Source organism: Petaurus breviceps, unplaced genomic scaffold, assembly GCF_028583685.1.
Source record: "Petaurus breviceps papuanus isolate PSGF00001 unplaced genomic scaffold, PetGlider_PUasm1.0 221, whole genome shotgun sequence".
Classification (NCBI taxonomy): domain Eukaryota; kingdom Metazoa; phylum Chordata; class Mammalia; order Diprotodontia; family Petauridae; genus Petaurus; species Petaurus breviceps.
In genome coordinates, this window is record NW_027185877.1 from 11,062,869 (window position 1) to 11,077,403 (window position 14,535).

Here is a 14,535-nt window from a genome sequence, read left to right on the forward strand (position 1 = left end):
GATCCTTTTTTGAAATTTGGTGAACCTAAATTCAGATCTCATTATTATAGCCAACCATTATACCAATGTCTTCCCCAAGAAAAACAGTTAAAGCTCTACCTTTCAGAGATTGGGACCTTTGATTTCAGGAGATCAGAATCTGTTTCACTTAAATCAGTCTGTCCAGTTTCCATATATTGGTATCATTCTAGCCACATAGTCAGTGTAGATGAGACCCAGACCTCTGATTTATAGAAATATGTATAGTGCTATTTATAGACCTCTTTTTGTTCTCTTCCATAAAATGCTTTCTGGCTATTTTTTACAGTTAATTCTTAGATCATTCTTTGTAAAGTTGATCAACACCACTAAACCCAATTTTTTGGCTCATGTGTCTTGGTATAGATACAGCAGAACTATGGAAGGTAGTCTCTAGGTTTATCTTCATAGAGGATAGAAAGAATATTTGTATCTCTTCCCAGGAGTGTAATGGTCTTGAACTTGACCATTCTACCTCAGTAACCCAGTAGATCTTGGGAACAGAAATGTCTAATCCAGTAAAACAATTATTCTTAGGAATTTCAATAATATTTCCTTTCTAGTAATTGAGAACAGTATAATATTCCATAACCAGAGACTGCCTCTTAGGAAACTATAAAATATGCTCTAGAAAAGAATGCAGAGGGGGGCAGAGTCAAGATGGCAGAGTAGAAACAGGACCTCCATGTGGCTCTGGCTCTCACCACCTCCAATCCATGTAAAAGGGGACTCTGAACAAACTTTGGAGCTACAGAACCCATAAAATGACCCAGAGAATCTAACCTCCCACTGAGGACAGCACGGCAGGCTGGCAGGAATCAGCCAGCGCAGCGTTCTGGGAGGCGAGCCCAGCTCCACACTGAGGTTTTAGCCCCAGGGTGGGCCTGACCAGCCACTGGCTAGGGGGACTCCAGATCACCAACAGCTGTGGTGGTCCAGAATTACCCACACATAGACTGCTAAGGACAAAGTGAGATATCAATGCAGTCTGGACTTTAAGACCAGTAGATAGGAGTGTGTCGGCTTTTGAACCTAGGGTGAGAAGCTACTGAGGGCTGTGGTACAGCCATTGCCACGTGGCAGCTTCAGCTCCTGGCCTGCAGAGTGTGGGGGGACCAAGCACCAGTGTGAGGGGTAATCGCTTTTGCTTTAACTGGCTTGGATCTGGATTGCGGTCTAGGGTAGGGGTCCTAGGGTGTGTGACCAGTTTGCCAGAGCATGTGGAGGCTTCAGAGGGGGCACCTAACTAATACCTCCAGCAGCTGAGAAAACCCCAAAATTTGGTAAGAAGCTCACCTATCTGGTAGCAGAGTCCTACTGTGGCAAAAAGCCCAAAAGTCAAGTAATTGAGTGGCAACATGAACAGGCAAAGGAAGCAAAGCAAACAGAAGAATCCAACATTAGACTCCTATTTTGGGGACAAAAATGATCGAAGCATGGAACAGGAGGAAGACAGTGAAGTCAGAACTCCTGCACCAAAAGCTTCAAAGGAAAATACAAGCTGGTTACAGGCCATAGAGGACCTTAAGAAGCAGTTAAGAGAAGTGGAAGAAAAATTGGGAAGAGAAATTAAATGATGCAAGAAAATTACAAAATGAGAGTCAACAGCCTGAGGAAAATACCACCTTAAAAATAGACTGCCTCAAATGGCAAAAGAGGCTCAAAAAGGCAATGAGGAGAAGAATGCCTTAAAAAGACAAATTTGCCAGTTGGAAAAAGAATCTCAAAAGCTTACTGAGGAGAATCATTCCTTCAGAATTAGATTGAGCAAATGGAAGCTAATGACTTTATGAGAGATCAAGATGCTGTTAAACAGATCCAAACAAATGAAAGAATAGAAGGCAATGTGAAATATCTCATGGGAAAAACCACTGACCTGGAAAATAGTTCCAGGAGAGATCATTTTAAAATGATTGGACTACCTCAAAGCCATGATCAAAGTAAGAACCTAAAAATCATCCTCCAAGAAATTCTCAAGGAAAACTGCCCTGATGTTTTAGAACCAGAGGGCAAAATAGAGATTGAAAGAATCCACCGATCACCCCCTGAAACAGATCCCACAAAGAAAACTCCTAGGAATATTATAGCCAAGTTCCAAAATTCCCAGATGAAGGAGAGAATATTATGAGCAGCCAGGAAGAAACAATTTGAATATTGTGGAAACACAATCAGGATAACTCAGAATCTGGTAGCTTCTACACTGAGCGATCGAAGGGCTTGGAAAACGATATTCTGGAGGGCAAAGGATCTGGGATTAAAACCAAGAATCACCTACCCAGCAAAACTGAGTATCATGTTTCAGGGGAAAATATGGTCATTCAGTGGAATAGAGGACTTTCAAGCATTCTTGCTGAAAAAGCCAGAATTGAATAGAAAATTTGACATTCAGATACAAGAAGCATGAGAAGGTAAACAGAGAAAAGAAATCATAAGGAACTTATCAAAGTTTTTTCCTACATGGAAAAACAATAATTGTAACTTATGAAACTTTTCTCAGTATGAAAATAGTTGAAGGGAATAGAAATATATATATCGGAGGGTATGCAGGCATATGAATACATATGTAAATGTGTGTATATGTGTTTACAGGTATACATAGTTAGAGGGCACAAGAACAATTTAATAAGAAGGGATGATACTTAAAAGGTGAAATTAAGAGGTGAGAGAGGAATATAATGAGAGGAGATGGGGAGAGACAGAATGGGGTAAACTATCTCATATAGAAGAGGCAAGGGAAAATGATTACAGTGGAGGAGAAGAATAGGAAGGCAAAAGGGAATGGGTCAACCTTATTCTCATTGAATTTGGCTCAGGGAGGGAATGAAATACACACTAAATAGGGTATTTCACCCTACAGGAGAGTAGGGGGAAGGGGATGATAGGGGGGATGATGGAAGGGAGGGCAGGCTGAGGGGGAAGGGAAGGGAAGTTGGAAGCACCCAGGTCTGAAAAGGGATGGGATCAAAGTAGAGAATAGAACAAGTGGGAGGTGGGATAGGAGGGAGGAAATATAGTCAGTCTTTTACAATATATCTACTATGTTAATGTTTTGCATTAGCTACACATGTACAACCTATACTGAACTGCTTATCTTCCCAGTAAGGGTGGGTGACAAAGGGAGGAAGGGAATGAATCTGGAATTCAAAGTTTTAAAATCAAATGTTTAAATATATATATATATATACTATTATTAATACTATTTTATATTTATTTGGGAAATAAGATATACAGGCACTGGGGCATAGAGATCCACCATGCCCTACTGGAAAAGTTGAAGAGGAGAGAGCAGATTGGAGGAGGGGATATCCTGTGGGGTGGTGGGTAGGGGAGAAAATGTGTAACTCAAAATCTGGCTGAAATGAATGCTGTAAATCAGAAGTTAATTAAGCATTTGAAACATGAAAAAAAAAGAAAAGAAAAGAATGCAGAGGAAGTAAAAGAGGCTCTTAAGTACTTTGTTGCCCATGGAATGAGTCTTTCATATGAAGGGAAAGTTTTGAAAATTATTATCATTTCACATATGACAATTCTCAGATACAGAGACATCAGACTATTTAAAAGTGTCTGCTTTGAAAACTTATTTCTGAATCCCTAGCTACCCCTTAATCAATAAGTCTGTGACCTTCTAAAATAATAATTTAAAGGTCTTAATCTTATTGACAGTCATTTTCTTTATTCTTATTTCCATTCTCTTCTTTTATTCTTACTCTGAAAAATCTATTTCAAAGAATTATGATAAAATAGAGTGAAAGTCAGTCCTGTTCTTCATCTGTTTAATCAAAAACAGAAAAATATTAGACCCTGTGGGGTTTTTTGCCTGCTGTTGTTTAACCCAACCTCTTTATATCTGAAACGGAATCCTAGTTAAACAGATAAATCAGAGAACAACAAAGATCATCAGTTTTTGAGTAACCTCTTATATTCCTCCGCAGTGCCAAAATCTGGGAAAACTGACCACTGTTCAAATTGGTCACGATAACTCAGGGCTGTTAGCCAAGTGGCTTGTGGATTGTGTCATGGTCAGAAATGAAATCACAGGACATACTTACAGGTGAGTGACTAATCTGAGAGATGATAGACGTTTGAGATTCAGACAAGATGGATTTGATATGTTTTTTATCTTGATAAACTTTATGTTAGTTTGTACCTTTTTCATACATGTTTCTTTTACTTACATACTGTAAAAATGCTAAATCATTGATCAGAAAAGCAGATTGAGTTCAAGATCACAGAAATATAAACTTTTAGAGTTCAGTGACCTTAAGGATAATGTAGTGTAATCCTTTTATTTGACATTTGTGGCAGCTGAGACCGAGATAAATTCAATGACTTATAAGATTTTCTAAACTTGTGTATAACTAGGTTGAGCAAAGCTGGACAGGCACTTACTTTTTTACCCCTTCCTTTCTTACTAGGTCAGCTCAAGAGCATAACCCTCTCTTACTTAGGTTACTCCCTCTCTCCCTGAATGTTGCAGTCTTACCTCTTACTTCCAAGATCAAATAGCCACACTTGACTACAACAATATGTTCATTTCAGTCCAGGACCAAAATGGTCCCAAATCCACTTGGACACTTTTTCTGCTAGGTTAGAGTGTTTATATAAGACAAAAAGTTATTAATAAAATCATAAAATCTCAGAGTTCCCAGTTTGAAGAATCCTAGCACTTAACTTCTGTGTATTTTTTTCCTGGTAGCCACTGGCTTCTACTGTTATCTCTTTCCCAATGTTAAATAAGTATAAACAGACTAATCATGGATTTTTTTTAATATGAAGGGAAATGCTTTTAAAGGTACACATTAAATCAAAAGTTACAAAAAACTTACTTAGGAGTATAGTTCCCACTATTTCAAAAGATTTCAAAACAGCAGGGGAAAGGGACATCACTAATAAAGCACATCACTAGTCCCCTGTTCCTGGGGCAAAACTATTTCACCACACTTCTCCATAGGCTCAGTCAGTCCAGCCGGTAGAGCAGTGAAGGAAGTTCTAACTACATCAGCATCTGGTTTTAATGATCAGTCCAAATATCTCCTAGCTACTCTTTGATAGCTCCAATGTAGACTGCCTCCCCAAATGTCTTTCCACTCATTGAATGTTATCTTCTACTCTTGTACGCTGATTCAAAGGTTCTTACTATTACTGACCACTGGCTCAAGAATCACACTAACCAAGTTTAGGGAGTCAGCATTTATATGCTGTTCAGAGGGAAGACTGAATACCTGGTTACACTAATCTAATGCTCTTTTCTACTGCCACAGATCTCCTGCCAAATGTATAATATGAACAAAAAATATTTTTAGTCTAATTTTGTTCTGTATTTTTACCTTTTTAATAAGAATTAATGAAAAGCAGAAACATCTCATGAAATAAAAAAAGGTCCTTGTAAATTCTACTTGTTTCTTTTTACTCTAATTGAAAAATCACCTATGTTTTCATCATCTTCTTAATCCCCATTCATTTTCAGTTAGAAATGTCCTTTCCAAGAGGTCCCTTAGGAACTGGCCTCATTTAAGATGACATGTACTTTTAAGATGTTTTCTTCATCCTTGCTAGGTTCCCATGTGGGAGGTGGCTAGGAAAAGGAATAGATGATGGAAGCTTGGAGAGAATTCTTATTGGAGAACTGATCCCATCAATATCAGAGGAAGATCTTGGAAAACAGTGTCGGACTCCACCCCAACAGAAATCACCTACCATACCCCGAAGGTTGAGCATTACTTCCCTCACTGGAAAAATTAATAGCAGTAAGTGGGCATTTCTTTCATTGTTTCTGACCAAGGTGCAGATGATCTCAAACATTTACACTGATAACTAGATGCTTCACAGGACAAAAAAAAGGGCAGGGTGGGGAGAGATGGTAATGCCAAAAAAAAAAAAAAAAGAAATAGCTCATAATATTTAAATTAAAATAAAATACATGTTGGTCTATGGAGATATATGTGAATGTATATGTAATTAATGTAAATTGGGAATTAAACTAAAAGGGCAATTATAGGGCAATTGCAAAAAACAGTAGTAACTTCTAGCAACTTAGTGACTTTTTTTGAGAGACTACAAATTTTTCTACCACACTTAACCATTACTTTCACCTCTGGCAAAACAGAATCCTCTTTTGTCATACTGAATGTAAAAGGACAAGATGATAAATGTCATAATTAGAAAACGATTATGTGTTGGATCCATCATGATTGGATATGATCTATATTAGTACAGTAATTCTTACTCATTCAAACTAATACAAATGGAATTCTATTGCATTCAGATAGATAGTACTAAGAAAGTCCTTAGGAAAATTATTTTATTAATTATTCAGCAGCTAATTAACAAAAATTCTTATTGTCTGTCTTTTTGTTCTAAATATTGTTCTAATTCTAATTCTAAATATTGTTCTAATATAATTCTAATATTGTTCTAAAAAAGGTGAAAACACATAATTTTATTTTCCTACAGTCTTGATTCAGATGCTTATAATGCAAATTCTTACAGCAAAGATAAATTCTAAACATATCCAAATTATCCAAAATTCTTAATTTTAGCAGATTCCAAATTTATGAGGTTTTACTGCATTGTGAAGTGCCATCCCATCACTTTACCTTAGTTTTTTACTTTAAGTGGGTCATTATATTTTACTATGTTTATTAAATGAGAACTGTTGAAGACACTGAAACCCATAGATGAACACTTTGGTGATTGTCACATGAAGGAGGATATGTCCACAGTATTTGAAGTTCTGAATTGTTATCATTACACCTTTTGTCTATACAGATATTTGGAGTGAATGGACAAATAAATCTCTTTTAATGGACCTCATATGTCTCACCTGAAAAGGGAAGGTCTTTATTCCAGAATCCAGTACTCTTTAGTCTACAAAGAAGACATAAAATTGTTGGAAACTAAAATGTCACATAGGCCATGGTAGAAGATCCACAAAATTCATTACAGTATTTGAGCCAAGGGAAAAAAGAAAAAAGAACATTGGATTTAAAGTCATAGCTCTGCTATTTGCTCAGTTTGTGATTTTAGACAAATCATTTAACCACTTTGAGCCAATGTCCACATCTAGAAAATGGGAATAATTTTGTTTACTTTTCCTGTGTCCTGTGGCTGAGGTAAACACAATGGTGAAGTCTTGCCAGCTATAGTTTTAATAGGGCAAATTCACAAAGTTCTTTGAAACTGGAGTAGTCACATTCTAGGGAACCCAACCTCCAAGTACAAGTTGGAGAGTTACTTAAAAGGAGACTCTACAGCTTATTTTAAGAAAAACACCATTTTTTGTAATGTGTGTCAGAAATTGATAGCATGACAGGCCCAGATACACATTGTGGGATTTTCTATGCTACTCTTAAAGCCTCTACCAAGAAAACTTGCCCTATCTAGGATATATAAGCTACTTTTGCTTGCAGGCATACAGTCCACATACTACTACTGCATGAATTGGTTTTTTTTTTTTAATCCTTGATTAAACAAGCAATAACCCCCAAAATACATGCAAAACCCCAGTCACCATCCTCTGGCAAAGATTTTGTTCCCTAAACTTGTTCTGTGCAATGGGGATGGCAGCATTGATATCTGTCTGTCTCTCTTTTCCCCTTTTTTTTCTTTCCTCTGCCCGCCCCTCTTCTCTTCTCCCTTTCTACGTGGGACACAGTTAATTAAATATTCTCTCAATCTCCCATTTCTACTTTGCCATAATTCCTGGCACAAAATGAGAAAGAACATAACAATCTCAGTCCTTTTATGCTTTTCTGGTTTTCACACTGTGACACACACACACACATTCACACACACACACACACAAAACAAGGATATAAGGTAAGTGGGAGGAAACTACAGATGCAATTTTCCAGGTGTATCTCTGCTTACTGGATGGGTTTGTGGGAAGGAACAGTTTCCATACTGACTATAATAAAAGCATCAGAAATATATTTATACTATGTATAATTTAAATCTTACTCCTTAATTTCATATTTCAGTTAGATCTAATATATTCTCACCACAAATAAATACCAACATCTGCAATTTTTTCCTATGTCATCAGTTTCTGATGACATCTTGTTGAACTAACTAGTTGGCCACCTTTAAGGTGTGTAGAACTTTAGAGAAGAATAATTTGTATTCCTTTAAAATTATTTACCCAAAATGACCCCTAGGATGGGAAAGAGAAGAAAGGGTAGTATTTTAGAAGGATAACAGGCTATGAGAAAAAACTGGACTAGTAGGAGGAAGCCCAAGGTTAGGGTAAGTGTTTTACATAAAATATCTCTTATCCTTGCCTCTTAACTGTTGGTGTCACTACCATTTTATTTTAATTGAACAATAGTTAATACACAAAATTAAACATATTCAAAGCCTCAGGAGGCATAGTTCTATCTCTGCCAGTCCAGACTATGCTTATGGGTAAAGAAAGGAGACATTACAGGTATCTGTTCCTTCTGTCTTCTTCTCACTTCTCAGACTTAGATTGGCCAAGGTATCTTATGATAAGGTAAGTTGTGCTCACCTCCATGAGATACATTTGCAACCTGCTACAGTAAAATGTCTTGTGTCCCAGAAGTTCTTGGACTGTATGTTATTCTGCATGGGAATTCCATTCTTTTCCATTATCTTACAGAACCCAATGCTGGGCAGATTCAAGAAGGAATTGGGGAAGCTGTGAACAACATTGTGAAACACTTTCACAAACCTGAAAAAGAGGTATTACAAGCTGTCAAATAAAATACAATAAGAATTTTTTTCCTTAGTAAGGCTTCTTATTAACCTAATCTTCCTTAAAAATCTTATTCCATTTACTATATCTATAATATGCACATGGTTCCCAGATCTATATATCTATACCCAATTTATCCCCAAGCTCTGGTCCCATTTTCCAATTGCCTATTTGATTTGTCCATCTGAATTTTCTACCAGCTCTTAAAACCCAAACTAAACTTATCAGCCCTCTTATCCCTCTCCCTTCCTTCAATAAACTTGTCTCAACCCAGCTTACTTTTTTTCTATTATTGATTCCACCATCTTTCTGGAAGTTAACTTTTATGCTTCTTTTTCCCTAATCCCACTTCTCCCATAGTCATTTGCCAAGTCCATTCAATTCTGCCACTACAATATTTCTTACATCTCTCCCCTCCTTTCCACTCATACTGCCACCACCAGTGTATCATTTTCCTATTATACAAGGTATAATGACTATATCCTCATCCTCAAAAACTTATCTATTGCCTGCAGGATGGAATATTATTTTCTTAGCTTGGCATTTAAAGCCCTCTACAATCTGGCTCCCTCTCATCTTTACAGCTTTATTTCACACTACTCTCCATTACACACTTTACCTTCTAACCAAACTGAACTACTAACTGTTCCCTGGGATCTTAACCTTCCCTCTCTCACCTCCATGCTTTCAGTGAGGCCATTCCGTGTGCCTGGAACATAATCCTTCTCTATCCTTTCCTATTAAGTCCTTTTTCTTCAAAGCCCAGCTCAGGTGCTACCTCTTCCGTGAAACATTCAATTCCCTCCAGTAGTTTAGGGCTTTATACATAGTATCCAATTAGTAAATGTTTTTAATTAGTTTGAAAAAAGTGAAAATGCACCCTAATTTTTGCATTCAGATTTTTTAATAGCTAAGCAATCATCCTTAGCACTTGGCTCACTTGGTATCTTAAAACATAGATGATTATGTATATTATTATTTAATATTGTATGTTCTACAGAGGGGAAGCCTTACCATATTGCTCTGTGGAGAAAATGGCCTCGTTGCAGCATTAGAACAAGTTTTCCATCATGGATTCAAATCTCCTCGAATCTTTCACAAGAATGTCTTCATCTGGGACTTCATAGGTAAATGAAGTATGTATATGTATATGAGGTCATCAGAGTCCTTAATGGAAATTCCCTAAGATACAGGAATTAAGGTACAGGTTGGGGAACAATGAAGGCTGGTGATAGGGGAGAGTTGTTTTAATTTGTAAGTTTTTGGTTGTTTTTGCTTTAAAAAATAAAAGATAGAAATATTTTTTTCCACAGCTGCACTCTCATTGATACTTACAGATCCTTGTATTCATATCCAGTTGACTATAGCATTGTCCATAGTAACTGTTCCAGACCTCTTCTACTTTTCTTAAATCCTAGTCCTACCTACCCTACTTCATCCTTTATACTCAGCAGATGATCTCATCTTATATTTTACTAAAAATATTAATCTCTCCATTATGAGCTCTCATTTCCCCTCTTCTACTTCAAAATTCCTCTCTTTATTCCTATTTCCCTAATGGAAAAGACAGTTCTCTTTGCCAAGAATAGCCATTATACCAATCCCATTCCTTCCAACCTTCTCTGGGGCCTTGCTCCATTAATCATACCTTCTTGGTATTATATCTTGAGAGGCAGCACGGTATACTGGGAAAAGCACTGGACTTGGAGTCAAGAGACCTGAATTGGATTCCTGCTTCAGACTCTAGCTGTGTGGTCATGACCAAATCACTTACCCCTTCAGAATCTCAGTTTCCTCATCTGAAAAATAAGGATAATAGTACTTTTACTACCTATTTTCATAGGATTGAAGGATTTAAGTACTTTGCAGGTAGTTTGCAAATCTTCAAGTGCTATATAAATTTGGGTTGTCATTATCTTCTACCAACAAACATGCTCAGTCCTTCTATCCCCAAAAAAAATCTTCCTTAAGCTTAATTCAGACAATAATCATTTAAGATCCTGCTATGTGTGAGCCATTGTGCTAAGAAGTATTCAATAAATGAAACAATGTTTACTCAAAAGACACCTATTTTAAAGGAAGAGAAAATAAGAACATATATAAGTATATACAAAATAAATATAAATTAGTTAAATATTACATGATTTGAGGAGGCTACTCAGTTGGGCACAGGAAAGATTTCATATAGAAGGTAATGCTTGAGCTATGTCTTGAAGGAAGAGAATGAGATGAGAAGAAAGTGCATTCTAAGCATTATGAGATTGCCAGTACAAGGACACTAGAGTGTCAGAAATGGAGCATCTTGTGTGAGGAACACGTTACTTTGGCTAGATTGAACAGTGTGGGAGAAGGATGGAAAAATAGACAACATATGCTGGATTCTCTACCAACACCTTAAACTCAAAATGTTTAAAACAGTCATGCTTTTATTCCAAATAACTTGCTTCTACTTCAGATGTCCCAATTTCTCTTAATATCCTTAATAACATTCTCCCAGGCACATTAAGTCCCATTCTTAAAATCTTACTAAAAATCTTTTACTTCTCCCTTTCCGACTTATACTTCCAGTCAGTTACCAAGTCCTACAGATTTTGTGTCCCTGTTATCTTTTATGTCTGCCTCCTTACCATTCTGATTACCACAACTAATTCTCCTTCAGAGAATGGTCCCTGTGCTACTAGCTTTCTGCCCCCTACAATTCAGTTTAATTTTAATGCATACATCTAATCACATCATTTCATATTATTGACTTCTCACAGCTATCCAAATAAAGTTCAAAGTCTAAGAGCCTGCCATTTCTCTCTCCCTAATCTGTTTTTAATCTTATTTCCCCTACATTCCCCTACTCTTTAGATTTGAAATAATCCAATGCTTTCTCATCTTTATGCCTTTTCTGAAGTCACTCTTACCCACTTCTAACCATACTTCTGTAATGGACACCAAGATATAACAGGACAGCTAGGCCAATTATAATTTGACAGGAGTGTTTATTAACTGGCCAGGACTGCCTCTCAGACCGAAAGACAGCCGCGAGCTTTCTGTTAGACATAATTTTATAGACAATGTGATTGCTAGCAACAGAATATGTTTCTAAGGGGTTAGCATTGTTTCCATTGAGGCGAAGCTTTCTCAGTATTATTCCCATTGAAGCAAAGCCTCAGTATTATTTCTACTGAAGCGAAACAGACCTGAATCCGTGGGAATCTGTGGCATGTTTCTAGCAACACAGGTGAAACATTTCTTTACTATTGGAGCCTATTAGGTGGTTTCCAAGGAACCCAGTAGGGGTCCCCTCTAGCAGTTTTAAGCAGGCTCTAGTGTATAATTTCTGGTGGGCACTTCACTTCTACACACTTCTGCCCGCTCCTTTATCTCTGCTGAAATACTTTGAGACCCAACTTTAAGATCATCCTTTAAAACCCACCTCAGATGCTATCTCTTCAAAGAAACTTTGCTTCTACCAGAAGTATCATTAATTATAATATATGATACATAATAAATATAATAGTGATAATTAATCATCCAAGTGTATACTTTGTGCTTGTGGATGTCATATTTTTTTGTTTTCCCCTAATTCTCACACATTTCAGCTCTACTACTAAATTATATAAAAAACTATTGAGAGGCAGAAATTGTTTTATTTAAGTAAAGCAATATAAATGTATATCTCCCATTTCTGACATGGTACATTTAGGTAGTCATGTCATACATATTTGTTGAATTAAAACAAATTTCAAATAAGTAATAATATTGGGCTTCATAATCTGTCTTTGGTTTTCCACTGCCTAAGGCTCCTTATCAAATTGAGTTCTATAAGGAAAGGAAGGTGAAAACAATCTCTTGATTTGGACCTAACTCTCAATTTTCAGGTGAAAAAATGAAAAAAAAAATTGGTAAAATATCTCATCAACCCATGCCACTAACAAACCAGTTCCCACTGCCACATTTTAAAATCTTCGTTCTATTTCCATACAAGCCATTTCTGAAATGTGCATTAATTCCTCCCTCAGATTTGCTGATTTCGCTTCACTATATGTATCTATTGAGCAGATATGAAGGGCTGTAGAATTGCAGGATTGGAATCGGATTTTTGTTTAGTTTTTCACTTTCTTTATATTGCCAGTGCTTAGCACAGCGCCTAGCACCTAGTAGGTGCTTAATAAATGTTTATTAACTTGACTTGCAGCAAGGATATAGCCACACTTTCTGATTTACTATCCTCATTCCTTTACCTTATTGAGAGTTAAGTAAATTTGCAAGTCTTAACAAAGAAAAAAGCTATGTAAGAATGTTTGTGTGTATTTCTATGTAGGATTTATGATAGGAGTTGAGAGGTGTGGGGGGTTGCCATATTCCCAAATCTCAGTCTGATCCAATAAATGAAGGTGTTTTTAAGAGTTAAACTTTCAGTCCTGTTGAAATGATCTTTAGATAAATGAATGAGCCTCTGGTACTTTATTTTAAAAGTAAGAGTTTTCTATAGATTCTCATCATTGTCACATATGAGCTCTGGAATGCCTTTTTAAGCCAGTAATAAAGTCAATTCTTTTGGTTTTAGGACAGTTTATCTTTGGCAAACTATCAGTAATATTTCCAGAAATAGCATATTTCTGTGACATTTGTCAATGTTAATGATACTTGCAGCTGCTGTGAGAGTGTAAGACCAATAATTCCAGCACACAGGAGGGCTGCTAGCACAGGTTCTTTGATCTGTTTTTCTAAAGGAAAGACAGCTTCAAAGGGGTTAATGTTCTTACTCTAATTAAACAAAACAGAAAGATCAGAGAGATAGACAATGCAGAAAGATATATAAGTACTTAAGAAAGATCCAATTGACAGGGCTCCAACTGTCTTAACAAAGTAATAGAATCAATTATGCACATCATTGGAGTAGGGAGCATCAACATCTGGGTTCACAAAGCCAGGTCTCATCCAGGACATCAGGAGTTCTCAGGGTATTCTTCCCATTAGTGAGCATCATATAGTTTTGACTAATAGGCTCAGAACCAGAAGGCATCACAACCCATCTGACTCAGTAGCTAATTGACTCAGTAGCAAAAGTTGTGAAAGCCTTCCTGCAAGCAAGCCTCCCCATAAGCAAGCTTCCCCATAAGTAAGCTTCCCCCAAGCAAGATCCTCCCCCAAGGCAATATAAATCTCCCTGAATATGGGTTCTCTGTGACTCAGGATGTATCACAGCTGCGAACTGGTCTGGAGCAGCAAGACATCTATGATTGAAATACCTGTATACCTTTAGACTTGGAAACATGGCCCCTGTTCCAAGGGAAAAAGGGATATGTGGTCACATAGGCCTGTTAATGGACAGGGAAGATTCCATTAACCCTACAACATTAAATAAACAACTAAAATGATTTCAAGTTTCTGATGCCAAGGCTTAGGCCTTTATTTGTTCTCTTAATATTCCTATCTCCTCTAGGAACTTGTCCCCTCAATCATTACCTCTATTTGTCTCATCTATTTTTCCTTATCCATAGGTGGCTTCTCCCCACAAATATGCCCTCGTCTCACCCATCCTTCACTGGACTGAAATTATCTTAAACTACTTTTCTGTCTCTCCTCCTTTTCACAAATCACTTAATCTATGTCTGCCTCTTAATTTTCCTCATCTGTAAAATGGGGAAAATAATATCACCTATCTGGCAGAATTGTTTTGATCATAAAATTGTTAATATTTGTACTTTGCAAACCTTAAAACACTATATAAATGCAGGTTATTATTATTGTTCTTGCTGTGGTTGTCTAATGTCCTAGAAAGTTTGCTATATTTGCTTCCTCTATTTTTT

General features: G+C 36.8%; 1 protein-coding gene across 2 annotated transcripts in view; it reads left to right on the top strand.

Annotated features, from left to right (window-relative positions):
- Window positions 1-14,535, top strand: part of DENND5B (DENN domain containing 5B) — a 229,221-nt gene that overhangs the window by 198,497 nt on the left and 16,189 nt on the right. For both annotated transcript variants that reach the window (XM_069094863.1, XM_069094862.1), the window contains exons 16-19: window positions 3,951-4,069; window positions 5,575-5,765; window positions 8,636-8,718; window positions 9,732-9,858. In XM_069094863.1, coding sequence (XP_068950964.1) covers window positions 3,951-4,069; window positions 5,575-5,765; window positions 8,636-8,718; window positions 9,732-9,858 — 520 coding nt within the window. The remainder of the gene's footprint in view (window positions 1-3,950; window positions 4,070-5,574; window positions 5,766-8,635; window positions 8,719-9,731; window positions 9,859-14,535) is intronic.